Raw genomic sequence first — 13,969 nt, forward strand, 5'->3', positions numbered from 1 at the left:
GATGTTTGTGTGTAGAAGTAATGCTGTGTGTTTGTATTAGAATTCAGAACATTACTTGGGTCCTTGTAATTCAAGGCATGTTATGCATCTGAAGTGTTTGGTATTGATTTGTAAGCTTGCTGGCAGGAACATAGCTTTTAATAAGTTGAGGTACTAAAAAAGCAATCACAGTATAAGATAGTGGGGGGTAGATGAGAAGAAACTGAAGCTGTTGAGTTGCCTTAAAGCAAGTTAGAAGAAACTGCAGTATCTAGTATTTTTTGTAACTTTATCAGTCCCTCATCTTGCCTTGTTGCAATGTAGTATGAAACAGCACTTTTATATGCTTACTGTTGAAGTTGTAAAGGAGATAAAGAATAAGCAAATAAGAAGAACACTGTGCCCACAATCAGACAACACTAGTATCAATCTTGATGGTTGACAAAGATAATAAGGATTATAAAGGGGTTTGGTTTCTATAAGATACTGTACTTAGTGAAAATTTGAAGTATTCGAGGAAGGAATAAACTTGATCACCACAAAAAAAAAATATTCCTTTTTGAAATGTTAGGCTTATTTTTAAAGGCATACCTTTATTCTAGGGCCTGTAGATCAGTGAGGGGAAGAAAAAAAAAGTCTCAGTTGTTAAGTATCTTGTGTTTGTTTTGAGGTTTTTTGATTTTTTTTTTTTTTTTTTGTTAACTTGACTGTTGCTATTCCTCCACTTCTTTACACACTGCGTGTGTAAGCCAAGGATTTCTGAATGGTGGGGCTGCTGGGCTTGTGGGAGAAGGCAGCAGCAGTGATGTCCTTTTTTTATTTGAGCTGAGGAAAAGTTGAGATGTCCAGAGAGAAACAAGGGTGAAGAGCAACAATGCTACCAATGATAATAAGTACAAAACTGATTGCCCAGTATCTTAACAAATGCCAAGACTTTAGTTAGTGTAGTCAAGTGGTGCTTGGGGCTGACAATTAAACTTCTCAGAGTTTTACCTTGTATCGTTGTGTTTTTAAGATTGGTAGTTGGTCCTGTACCAGAGCAAGTGTATACTAAAGTGCTTGAATTGTGAACTAGCTTTGAAGACATTAGTATCCCAGTTACGAGGGTCTGATGTTGGAAGTGCAGAATTTGTTCAATGCTGCAACTGGTCTACTAAAGCAGATGGAGTGGCAGAAGGGAAGTACGAAGCTTTAGCTGTCCATGTGTTTAGACTTATTTCAAGATAAAACTAGTTGGTTACTCTATTTCACTGCTCAAGACTGGTGTAAAAAACTTTTGGTTAATTGAGAACATCTAATGTTTCTGTTTGGACACAGTCAAGGTTCTAGTTACTGCACTTGGCATGTTGATTAAAAGTAAGAACTCTGCATAGGTGGTGTTTAAAGAAAAATAATCCAAGTTGTTAGCCATAAAAATTAATACTTCAGTGAAATGTACTTCAGGGATATGAACTGTTTATATATCTGTGAATTATTTCTGAAGCACACTTGAGATATATTTAATGTGAGAACTGTAAGCCACCATGCATATTGATGGTCTCTTCTGCTAGCAGTCATAAAAGCATTTGCACATGGATTGTACAATAAAGGTTTTCTTCCCTGGGGAATGAGCTGTTGGCTTTTAAACACCTCTTTCCCCCTGCCCTCTCCTTCCAGTGCAACGCCATTGGTATAAGAGGCTTTACCTGAATTGATTTGCCCAACTAGCTTGATTTTTTTTTTTTTCCTAATTTTTAAAAAATGCGAATAGTTTTAGTAGTGGCTCCTGTAACACAGTGCATACTCCCCAGCCCCTATACTGGGGTTCCAGCAGTAATCCTTAGCAGCTGTAGAAATCTCCTGTGCAGGGTTCTATGGCAAGGTTCACATTTTTAATGGGTTCATTTTACCATCTTTCTCTGGTCCCTTGGGACCAGATCTGAGAGTCAAGAACTGTGTTTTTTTTTTTTTTTTTTTTTTTTCATTCCATTACTGTTTAAGCTGATAGAGCTTTCTCCTAGATCTTGGAGAAAGGCAAACTCGTTCTTTTTTTCCTCCACAATTATTCATTACTGCCATGTGTGTAAATACAGGAACAAGAGTTCAAACATTCTTATATTCTATGAAACAAATGGGCTGTTATGTTATTAATGAGGTTATATCTCTTTACAACAAGCCTAAGAAAATAGATGAGCTTAAAGTAGACTCTCTGCTAAAAAATATTAGGTGAGACTTAAATTAGCTCTGTACAATACAGAGTTCCCATATGCCACAGTTTTTGACTTTGTCAGTCAACTTTGGCTCAGCATCTGCATTTTTATTTTAATCCATACCTAGTTTGATTTTTTTTTTTCTCGTAAGATGAGAACATACTTCAAAGGTATTCTGATATGAACATCAATGGAGGTTGGGTCTTGTTTTAAATTTAAATACAAGGTTAAGCATATTTCTTATGCTATAAGTAGGGGTTTCTTTGTTTCTTTTCAATGGCATTTGTTAGCTTTTTTGCTGGGACTTGTTATAGGAAGTCCAGAAATCAAATTAGTAATGGATTCAAAACACAGCTGCCTTGCAGAGAAGGGAGTTGGCATGATAGGCATGTTATGGTAAAACTTCTGTGACATCTGTTGAAAATGTTATCCCTTCTAACTAAATTTTAGAGCAACTAACCATGTGTGGTAATCTGGGACATGGCTGATTACTAAACCTATTTGAAAAATAAATGTGACCCCAAAAGTTGGGGATAAAGTAAAGGGGCATTATTTCAGTATTCTGCAAGGTTACTCAGTGTTGTGTATTCAATGAGCGTGGACAATGTGTAAACCATATTTCTTTCATTTTGCAGTAAAAGGTCCTTTTGTAAGCTTGACAGAATAGTATAGCACTTCACTTTCTCCTTTTGCTGATCATACCTGATAAAGACTTGGAAAAATATGGGAGAAAAATCATGAAGAAAAAACACTGAATTCCTTTAAGGAAAACTGGATTACCCCCCCCCCCCCCCCCCTCAGAGGCTGTTTTAGTATCAAGTTACCTCGATACTTGTAACCGTTATGTATGAAATGAATTTCAGGGAAGTGTGGTGGTTGGTGCTATTTTATGTCATGTCGATATACTGTCATCAACAGTAAAATGGTATTACCTTTTGCTTGTCCTAACCTCTTTGACCACAGTCCTTGCAAAATGGCTGTTAAGAAGCTTCTACTTCACTAGTTTCAACAAGTTTTGCCATGTGAGCATCCTGGTGCTAGCTCTGCTGCTTTTTTGTGATGTTTGGGGAAGGTGGTGGGAGTGGGGGAGGTAGTTGGACTTCTACATAGGAATCCTTAAGCTGTTTTAAGGAAAAAAAAAAAAAAAGCATAGATAACTATTGATTTAACTTGTTTCACAGTTCAGCTTTTAAAGGTATGTAATTACTGCTCCAAATAATGAATGACTTGTAGGGAAGATTTCTGACTATATATATATATATATATATATATATATACACACACACATATATATATATATGTATATAAAGTATATCTGTTCTATAGTGGGCATCTAGAAAACATGACAATCTGATACTTACATATTTATTTGGTGATCTAATACAGTTAAACTTTTTTGTAATTGATAAATTCAAAGATTTGAGGGCTCAAAGATTGGGATAAATGTGTGGAAAATATGTATTTGTGAATAGCGAAGTATTTGGGGAGTTACGTTGGTGGGAGTTTGGTCCCACTGGCTGCTTATTGTCATGTTAAAAATGCGAGGTAAAATTTTTGCCTTTACTAAGTATAATTATTCTGTTCAACAGCAGTGAGTGGAAGAGCATCTGCAATGTCAAACACTCCTACCCACAGCATTGCAACTTCTGTCTCCCAGCCTCAGACGCCAACTCCAAGTCCTATCATTTCTCCTTCAGCCATGCTACCAATCTACCCTGCTATAGATATTGATGCCCAGGTAAGCCTGCCATTGGCACTGCAACACAGATGTGTAGCTGCTTTGCCTCTGTATCCTGAATAATTCATATACAGTAAACAGATCTGTTATATAGTGAATTGGGTTCTAGAGACTTGATTAGCTGCTTTTGGAAAGCCAGCACAACTCTCTGGAGAGTTGCAACCCACTTTCCTCAATGCTCTAGCTGAACAAAAGGCAAAGTCATTGAATGATCAAACACTTTGTATTTCTTTTACTTCTAAATACTTTTGGGGCATGATTCCTGAAGACAAAAACAAGATTTACAACTTGTACACTGCTTTTCCCAGTTGCGCTTCGAGTTGGTGGCCAGTGACCACTAAGCTTGACAGAAGCATGAAAGTATTGAAAGAAACAATTGTTTTTGTACTTGTTTAGCAAGAGGAAGTAAGAGTTCTCCTTCCCACTTATAGAGAAGACATATTTATTGAAGATAACTTTAAAAGCTACTACTTAATATTGAATGGCAGCTAGCTGGCTATCAAAAAAAAAAACGAGCATACTACCTTGCATATATATTTGCATGGTTCTAGACTGTATGTAACATGGTTAAGATGTTACGGCTGAGATACAGGCAGGGTGAATAAGAGGGAGGGTGGATTGTTTTGGATTGCAATGAGAGATTATTGTGGTTTAGCAAGAGAAGTCTCTGAGAAACCAGTTCTAGCTAGTTCAGCCGCTCATGGCAATGGGCTTGGTTTCTGCAGGAGATTGCTGCTCCTGCCATAACCCAATGTGCCTCCTTGGTAGATGACAATGCGTATCAGTACTGGGCTTGGTTTTGAACTATCCTAGGTCGTAATAGAGTAAGGCAAAACTAAAACGATGCTCTCACTGATGAAATCTGGTTTTGAGCAATCTCAGTTCTTGTCAGGTGTTCTTAAATCTCCCAACAGAGCTGACTTGAGTAGTGGAATCCTGTTATGAAATTGAACACAACAGTAAACTACTTGATCAGTAGATGGGTCTTAAGCTTACAAAAAGTTTTTGTTGTAGATACAGTTGTATTTTGGCTATTAGGCCTTATAACAGAGTTTGTACCCTAAAAGGAATTATTTCTTGTATATGATGTCTTTTTCTTTTAGACTGAGAGTAATCATGACACAGCATTGACACTTGCTTGTGCCGGTGGCCATGAAGAACTAGTGCAAACACTGCTGGAGAGAGGAGCCAATATTGAACACAGGGACAAGAAAGGTAGGTATTTTACTGTGACAGTACAGACCAACTCTAGTCTTCCAGTATACCACAATAAATAAATAGACAATAAATGTAGTCTTTATGTGAAGCTTTTAGGCTTGCTTTCTTCGTGGTTTAACTTATGTCACTTAACTTGAAGTTATGAATGCATATTCTTCAAACATCCTTTTTCATTCTAGGATTTACTCCACTTATTTTGGCTGCCACAGCAGGCCATGTGGGTGTTGTTGAAATTTTACTTGATAACGGAGCTGATATCGAAGCCCAGTCGGAGAGAACCAAGGACACTCCCTTGTCTTTGGCTTGTTCAGGAGGGAGACAAGAGGTGAAGTAAAACTTAAGTCTTTAAAAGCAGGTTGCAGAAGATTTGTGTCAGTATACCAAGTATTTTTGCAGTATACCTGTAGTAACTTAATTCACCATGCTGTTTCAGGATGGTGTTTTTTAAAAAAGATGCAAAGAGCTTAACATTCTTCAAGCTGTGTATTGCAACACGTGTGATAAATTTCTTTTTCTGTTTTAATAGGCTGGACTAGAGCTCTGCAACAGACCTTATAACTAGGGGCTAGTTATAGGGCTTTTACTACCTTAATTAGATGTGAATAGGAAAGTAAATGGCATGAATGTTCCTGTTGAGAAGCTGGAGCTAGGCATGAATGGGTTCCATATAGGAGCCAAAGTGTCCTGTGTTAGTTGATTCTGCACAGGACATAGGATATCAGAGTACTGTAGATCTCTACAGTTAAAATAATAATAATACCAAACCATTTAGGCTGGATATCAGGAGGAGGCTCTTCACCGAGAGGGTGGCTGCGCAATGGAACAGGCTCCCCAGTGAAGTAGTCACTGCACCGAGCCTGTCTGAATTTAAGAAGAGATTGGACTGTGCACTTAGTCACATGGTCTAAAACTTTTGGGTAGACCTGTGCGGTGCCAGGAGTTGTACTTGATGATCCTTATGGGTCCCTTCCAACTCGGAATATTCTATGATTCTATGATTTTTCAAATGATTGATCAGAAGTAAATGTAAGGGAAGTCTTTAATGTTACCAGAAATACTGTGTTCTGTGAACACAAATGATCAGAAACAAATAACGTTTTTTTTTTTGTTTTGTTTTGTTTTTTTTACAAATTTCAAGTTTGTGTTTCTGTTAATGCTTCTATTTGGGTTGCAAAGGCCCCAAGGGAGGCTATATCCTGGTGCAGAATACTGTGGTTTTGCTAGATGATTACTTCCTTAGACAAAATGTTACTAAAAGTTGCTAGTTCTTTAGGCTTTTTATTGCCATTCAGAACATGTTAGATACATGATTTCAAGTCAGAATTTTGTAATGAAAAAGCTTTTGGCTTCAGCTCTGTGGGACCAATCAAAACATGTTTTATGCTTGCCAGATAAAAGTGGAACAGGTGATACATTATAGGATTGGGGATAACACAGAGGGTTTTCACCTCAGTGTTCATTTTTACTTATTTTGTTAGGAAGTTTAGTTTCTTTTCAAGTGTTCTGCAGAAACTTCATTGCAGAATATAAGCTTCATGTAGGATATGGAATGCTGGCAATTGTGTTGTAAATTAATTTGTAAGGAAGACGTAAGACGTTTCGTTTTTTTTATTGTTCACGTACAGGAAAAAACAGTGGTGATGCAAACGTTAGTTTCTCTAGAAAGTTCTGTGTGTATTTTACAGCAGTCTGATACAGTGGTGCAAATAGGGAACACAAGATGAAAGCATGGAACTGCTTGTTTTCTCCTCAGCTTTGGTCTGAATATGGGTTTTAACTTGGCAATACACTGAGCATTAAAATGGGAGGACCAAAAAAAAAGAATGTTTTGTATACTTAATTTGAGCTAAATCTCTATTTTTGGTAGTTTTAAAAATGGCTGAAATAATCAGAAAAGTGAGGTAAATTTGTTACACAATTTGATAAGAATCTTTTAGGTACGTTAGTGAGTAGTTGTGACACATCTTAAATGAGTCTCACAGTGAATTTGGGAACATAAAGCGTCATCTTTCATGGAGACCAGTGGTAGAGTGAAGGTGGCCGGTACCGGGGCAGACGCGTTCCGCTGCGGAGCGGGGAATCGAGGCGGGCAGGGCTTTTTTTTTTTTTTTTTTTTTTTTCGGCATCGAGGCCACTCGAGGCAGCCGAGGGAGCCACCGGGACCCGGCAGCCCTCGTGAGGGACGCTGACGAGGCGTAGGCGGAGCCTAGCAGCGCCCCCTCCCCGGCCGTTCAAAAGCAGCCCCTGGGGAGCGCGGCGAACAGGGCGCGGTGCGGCAGTTCGCGCAGGCAGGGCGCGCTCAGGCAGGGCAGAGCGTTCCGCCCCGCTCACGAGAACAACTCATCTAACACCTGCCTACCTCTAGGTAAACCGCCATGGTCATCACGAGGCGGAGAGCTCTTTACAGACAGGCTGTGGCCACCCAGACTGAGTGCCCGCTCAAAAATGCGGCAGTTCAGGCCTCTGGATGCGCAGAAGGGTGATTGTTGTAGGCGACTCCCTTCTCAGGGGAACAGAGGGCGCTATTTGTCAACCTGACTCTATCCGTAGGGAAGTCTGCTGCCTCCCTGGGACCATGGTCAGGGGCATTGTCAGAAGGCTTCCTAACATGGTTCACCCCTCTGACTACTATCCTCTATTGATAGTCCAGGCTGGCAGAGATGATATTGAAGAGAGAAGCCTGAAGGCTATCAAATGGGACTTTAGGGGACTGGGATGATTAGTAGATGGAGTACGGGTCGTGCTTTCCTCCATCCCTACAGTGGCAGGGAGGGGTACAGACAGGTAAACAGGTGGCTCAGAGGCTGGTGCCAACACAGAATTTATTTTTTTTTTTTTTGACCATGGGGTGCTTTACTTGGCACTTGGCCAGATAACTGCAGATGGATCCCACCTGTCTTGAAGGGGAAAACAGACACTAGCCCAGGAGCTGGCAGGGCTCATTGAGAGGACTTTAAACTAGGTAGGAAGGGGGATGGGGATGGGAGGGAATAAGTCTCATTAGAAGTGTGCCAAGGAGAAGTGTCAGGACTGGGGGAGCAGGCAATGGCACTGCTGAAGTGCATCTACACTAATGCATGCAGCATGGGCAACAAGCAAGGGGAGCTGGAAGCCATTGTGCAACAGGCTAGCTGTGACTTGGTTGCTATCACTGAAACCTGGTTGGGAGCGTTCCTGTGGCTGGCGTGCTGCAATGTCTGGCTATAGGCTTCTTCAGAAGGGACCGACAGCACAGAAGGGGTGGTGGTGTGGCTCTCTATATTAGAGAGTGTTTTGATGTTGTGGAACTCGAGGCCGAGACTGGGAATGATAAAGTTGAGTCCCTATGGGTTAGGATTGGTGGGAAGGCCAACAAGGCAGGAATCCTGGTGGGAGTCTGTTACAAACCACCAAACCAGGATAAGGAGACGGATGAGGAATTCTACAGGCAGCTAGCAAAATTTGCAAAATCGGCCGCTCTTACTCTCGTGGGGGACTTCAACTTACCAGACATATCCAGGACATGCAATGCAGCTCAGAAAAAGCAGTCTAGGAGGTTTCTGGGGAGTGTGGAAGATAGTTTCCTGACACAGCTGGTTGAGCCTACCAGGTTCCCCTTTGGACCTTCTGTTCACAAACAGAGAAGGACTGGTGGGAGATGCGGTGGTTGGGAGCTGTCTTGGGCAGTGACCACGAAATGGTAGAGTTTACTGTTCTTGGCGAAGTCAGGAGCGGGACCAGTAAAACTTCTGTCTTGGATTTCCGGAGGGCAGACTTCGAGCTGTTCAGGGCACTGGTTGGCAGAGTATCTTGGGAAGCAGTCCTGAAAGGCAGAGGAGACCAGAAAGGCTGGGCACTCACTCCTCAAGAAGGAAGTCTTAAAGGCTCAGGAGCAGTCTGTCCTCACGTGCCCAAAGATGAGCTGGTGCGGAAGAAGACCAGCCTGGCTGAACAGAGAGCTGTGGCTAGAGCTTTGGAAAAAAAAAAAAAAAAAAAGAGGGTTTATGACATTTGAAAAAGGGGGTGGGCCACTCAGAAGAATTATAAGGATGTTGTAAGGATGTGTAGGGACAAAATTAGAAAGGCCAAAGCTCATCTGGAGCTCAGTCTTGCTACTGCTGTTAAAGATAACAAAATGTTTTTATAAATACATAAATACAAAAAGGAGGACTAAGGAGAATCTCCATCCTTTACTGGATGTGGAGAGAAACCTAGTGACAAGAGATGAGGAAAATGCTGAGGTGCTTAATGCCTTCTTTGCCTCAGTCTTTAGAGGCAAGACCAGTTGTTCTCTGGATACCCTGTACTCTGAGCTTCTGGAAGGGGATGGTGAGCGGGATGTGGCCCTCACAATCCATGAGGAAATGTAGATGTACACAAGTTGATGGGGCCGGATGGGATCTACCTGAGGGTACTGCAAGAACTGGCAGAGGAGCTGGCCAAGCTACTTTCCATCATTTATCAGCAGTCCTGGCTATCAGGGGATGTCCCACTTGACTGGCGGCTAGCAAACGTGACGCCCATCTACAAGAAGGGCTGGAGGGTTGACGTGGGGACCTATAGGCCTGTTAGTTTGACCTCAGTGTGGCCAGCAGGGCAAGGGAAGTGATTGTCCCCCTGTACACGGCTCTGGTGAGGCTGCATCTTGAGTACTGTGTTCAGTTTTGGGCCCTGCGCTACAAGAAGGACATGGAGGTGCTCGAGAGAGTCCAGAGAAGGGCTACAAAGCTGGTGAGGGGTCTGGAGAACAAATCTTATGAGGAGCAGCTGAGGGAGCTGGGATTGTTCAGCTTGGAGGAGAGGAGGCTCAGGGGTGACTTTATCACACTCTACAGGTACCTGAAAGGAGGCTGTAGCGAGGTGGGGGTTGGTCTGTTCTCCCACGTGCTTGGTGACAGGATGGGGGGGGGGGGAATGGGCTGACATTGTGCCAGGGGAGGTTTAGGTTGGATATTAGGAAGAACTTCTTTACTGAACGGGTTGTTAGTCACTGGAATAGGCTGCCCAGGGAAGTGGTTGAGTCACCATCCCTGGAGGTCTGTAAAAGATGTTTAGATGTAGTGCTTAGTGATATGGTTTAGTGGAGGACTTGTTGGTGTTAGGTCAGAGGTTGGACTAGGTAATCCTGGAGGTCTCTTCCAACCCAGATGATTCTGTGAAAATTGCTTCCTTTCTGGGAGATGTCAACAGTATATTTAGGTTTTGAAAAGCCCTGAATATACTTGTGTCAGACTTGCAAGTTTGAGAGAAAACGAGATGTTATTTTTCAAAACACTGCAGGTGGTGGAGTTGCTGCTAGCTCGAGGGGCAAACAAAGAGCACAGGAATGTTTCGGATTACACACCTTTAAGTCTTGCTGCTTCTGGTGGCTATGTGAACATTATCAAGATTCTGCTAAATGCTGGGGCAGAAATCAATTCCAGGCAAGTTTCCTTTTCACTGCTTCTTCATGGTCTTTATTCTTTCCAAAAGGCTTTCTTGATAACTAAGTAGAACAAATTATTGTTTATTACATGAAAGCAAGGAATGTATTATCTTACCTGTATTAGGCTTCAGGTAGGAAGGAAGGGTTTTGATTGTGATTTTTCTAATGCTTGCTTAACTTCCATTTCCCTCTGTGTATTTTGATAACTTCTGTCCTATATCATATTATATCAGTTGTCCTTGATTAAAGATAGAAGTATTTCTTCTTGCTTTGGTTTGCCTCCCAGTTTGAAATTACTTCTGGGTTAAATGAGGGAAGGTTTTTGTTCCTGATGCCTACTTTAAGGAAAGATTGTTTATGTGTGTTTGCATGTATGTAATGCTTCTTACATCCATTGAATGGGAGAAAGTAGCTCAGCCATGCGCTGTACAAGCAAAGCATTAAAGCAGAAGTTAAGCTCCTGATAAGAGAGACCTTGGAATTGACAACAATTAAAATGCAACACACCTGTTATCTTTTAAATGGAAGTATTTGTCCAAAGCTGCTATCAAGAACCTTTCGTTATTTCAGTAGTAGTTGCTTTGTAGACTTTCACTCTTGGTTAAGTACTCTGTTTTCACTCTTTTTGTTCAAGTCATCTCAGATATGTGATTGATTAAAACTTTTTTTTTCTCCTCTTTCAGAACTGGTAGCAAATTGGGCATTTCTCCCTTAATGTTGGCAGCCATGAATGGGCACACTGCTGCTGTGAAGTTATTACTGGACATGGGCTCTGATATAAATGCCCAGATAGAGACCAATAGAAATACGGCACTGACCCTGGCTTGTTTCCAAGGGAGAACTGAAGTGGTTAGTCTGCTACTTGATAGAAAAGCTAATGTGGAACATAGAGCTAAGGTAAGAAGCAGATACATCTCCAGAAAGATATGGTTGAAAGTCTTGACTTCACTGTGGTCATCTGATGACTTCCTTGCCTTTTATGCATGCCCCTTGGAAGTGAACAGAACTGGCCAAGTCCACATCAACTATAGCTCAATTCAGTATTTCTGACACTGACAAAAAGACAATGTAAGAATAATGGCTGTATTTGAAGACCTACTATTTCTGTGCATATACAGCTCATTGAAAGAGAAGCAGTTCTTCTGAAGTCTTACTTCATCTTCAGGTGCTTACAAGCAGAAGACAAGTAATCCATTAACCTGAAAAAAATATAAGAATTTAATTCAAAAAGTCAAGATACTTGGTCTAGGTTGTTGTGCTCATGGTCTCATCTGTCTAGCTGCTTCTATCCACAGCGGTAACAGAATTGAAATGGAAATTTATGTTTCTGTGAGTCTGTCCATTGATCCCAGCTCTTGAATTTGCAGGGAAGACTCTTTAGTAGAAAAAATACTAGAATACTGAAAATTAAAAGGAGAGGAAGAAAAAAAAAAGAAACACAGACATGCCATAGATGTGGCATCCTGTTCTCCTTTTCCCGTTTGTAGTTATTGCCAAGGAGAAGCTCAGAGGGAGCTGTTCAGTGCTTGCTGATGGTAGGTATCTTCCTTGCTAAAGTTAATGTGCCCTTGACCTGGCCAGGAATTTTCTGGATGTTGCTACATAGGATCTCTTAATGAAGGTAGAAAATGAGGTTTGCAGTATCACGTGTGGTACTTTGCTGATCCTCAGCTGTATAAGGTTGGTTTTGTTGGTTCTGAGATAATGTGACAGCAGTGGGTTTTGAGTGTTTGTCAACACTGCAGCAGCGGAAGGACACTGTGCACTGTGTCTTTCCTCCCAAGTGCTGCTCAGTGAAAGCTCTTCTTGGTGCAGCTGAAGAGGATTGCCCCTACAAAACACTAAGCTACTACAAAATTGGCCAGGTAACAGTTAGAGGCTCTATAGCAGAACTTGAAATGTGCTTCTGGAAGTAGAAATCAGTCCTAGCTCTTAAGTGAACCTACCCCCCACTTCCTTCAAATTCATTGCTTGTTTTTTCTGCTTGCTCGTCGTAGACTGGTCTCACACCATTAATGGAAGCAGCTTCTGGTGGATATGCAGAAGTGGGCAGAGTTCTGCTGGACAAAGGTGCAGATGTAAATGCTCCTCCAGTACCTTCCTCAAGAGATACAGCTTTAACCATTGCAGCAGACAAAGGGCACTACAAATTCTGTGAGCTTCTTATTAGCAGGTACTGTGTCCCTTCCAACCCCTAGAATTCTGTGATTCTGTATTTGAAAGTGTGCTGCTTAAAGATGATCCTGAATGTGCTCTTCTCTAACCTGTATGTTCCAATACATGCTGTAGTAAGGAATAGGAAAGGTTCTGTCCATTGACCATTAGTAGCTACTTAATTTTATTTAGCGAGAGCGATCAAGGAAAGTTCTGTTTAGTGTTCGAGTTCTTGTGTTTGCCTGAGCGGATGGACTAAGCTTTTTCTGTATCCCTGACTAGTAAATATTGGAAATAAACAGTTCCTTGTGAACATCACATTTATGGTATGTGTACACCTGACACCTCCATTTTAGATAGCAGTGTAAAATTGGTAAAAAGCACAAGATGTGCACGTTATTATTTTTTTGAGATAGGTTGATCACAAAGCATATTCAGAGTAATTGTTTCTTGAGCAACTTTTGGTAGCGGCACCAGCTGTTGGCTTGCACTTGCAACCTCACAAGTTGTTCTCAGTAAGTTATTGAGTGTACTAATGGATGGGAGTTAATGAGGTAATTGTCAAAGCTTTTGACAGCTGACAAACAGTAAGATTCAGAGTATTAAAATGATTTTTAGGCCAACTGTAGGTTCTTAATGGCATCAGAAACTAAAAATATAATTTCAGAAGCTGAAGCACTGTGGATGCATGTTTTCTGTTCAAGTGGATATCAAATTAGCCTAATGTTCTTAGGTGTTGCATGAATTTTTTGTAAGTCCAATTGATGTAAGTAACTAAAATCTGATTCACTGTTTTGATTGAACATGTTTGTTTTCGTAGAGGAGCTCACATAGATGTGCGTAACAAGAAGGGAAATACTCCACTGTGGCTGGCAGCAAATGGAGGGCATCTAGATGTTGTCCAACTGCTAGTTCAAGCTGGAGCAGATGTGGATGCTGCTGATAACAGGAAAATAACTCCTCTTATGGCAGCCTTTCGAAAGGTAGAATGCGAAGTTAAGCTTTGATCTTGATTAATTTTATCTTGATCATTTGTACATAGCAGGAATAAACAGAACATAACTGACAAGCTGTGTTTTTAAAAATGTGAAGTAGTTTTAATATTTAGCGTTGAATGTTCAAAAATAGGTATAATATGTCACCTGTATAGTGTCTGTGTTAAATTCTAGTAGAAATTTGCTTGATGGGCATCATACAATCTGGTTCTCATGGGCCAGAGAGGAGAAAATGGATGGCAATGTATTTGTGTGAAGAGGTGGAATATGGAATAGAACTAGAAAAATAACT

The 13,969-nt window shown here is 41.0% G+C and overlaps 1 protein-coding gene across 6 annotated transcripts in view; it reads left to right on the forward strand.

Annotated features, from left to right (window-relative positions):
• Positions 1-13,969, forward strand: part of ANKRD17 (ankyrin repeat domain 17) — a 75,214-nt gene that overhangs the window by 43,511 nt on the left and 17,734 nt on the right. For 3 of the 6 annotated variants that reach the window (XM_035323998.1, XM_035323996.1, XM_035323999.1), the window contains 7 exons: positions 3,758-3,906; positions 5,010-5,121; positions 5,304-5,449; positions 10,384-10,526; positions 11,212-11,425; positions 12,526-12,701; positions 13,503-13,665. In XM_035323998.1, coding sequence (XP_035179889.1) covers positions 3,758-3,906; positions 5,010-5,121; positions 5,304-5,449; positions 10,384-10,526; positions 11,212-11,425; positions 12,526-12,701; positions 13,503-13,665 — 1,103 coding nt within the window. The remainder of the gene's footprint in view (positions 1-3,757; positions 3,907-5,009; positions 5,122-5,303; positions 5,450-10,383; positions 10,527-11,211; positions 11,426-12,525; positions 12,702-13,502; positions 13,666-13,969) is intronic. The other 3 variants (XM_035324001.1, XM_035323997.1, XM_035324000.1) reach the window with 1 other exon arrangement.

Source organism: Oxyura jamaicensis, chromosome 4 (genome assembly GCF_011077185.1).
Source record: "Oxyura jamaicensis isolate SHBP4307 breed ruddy duck chromosome 4, BPBGC_Ojam_1.0, whole genome shotgun sequence".
In the NCBI taxonomy this organism is placed as follows: Eukaryota; Metazoa; Chordata; class Aves; order Anseriformes; family Anatidae; genus Oxyura; species Oxyura jamaicensis.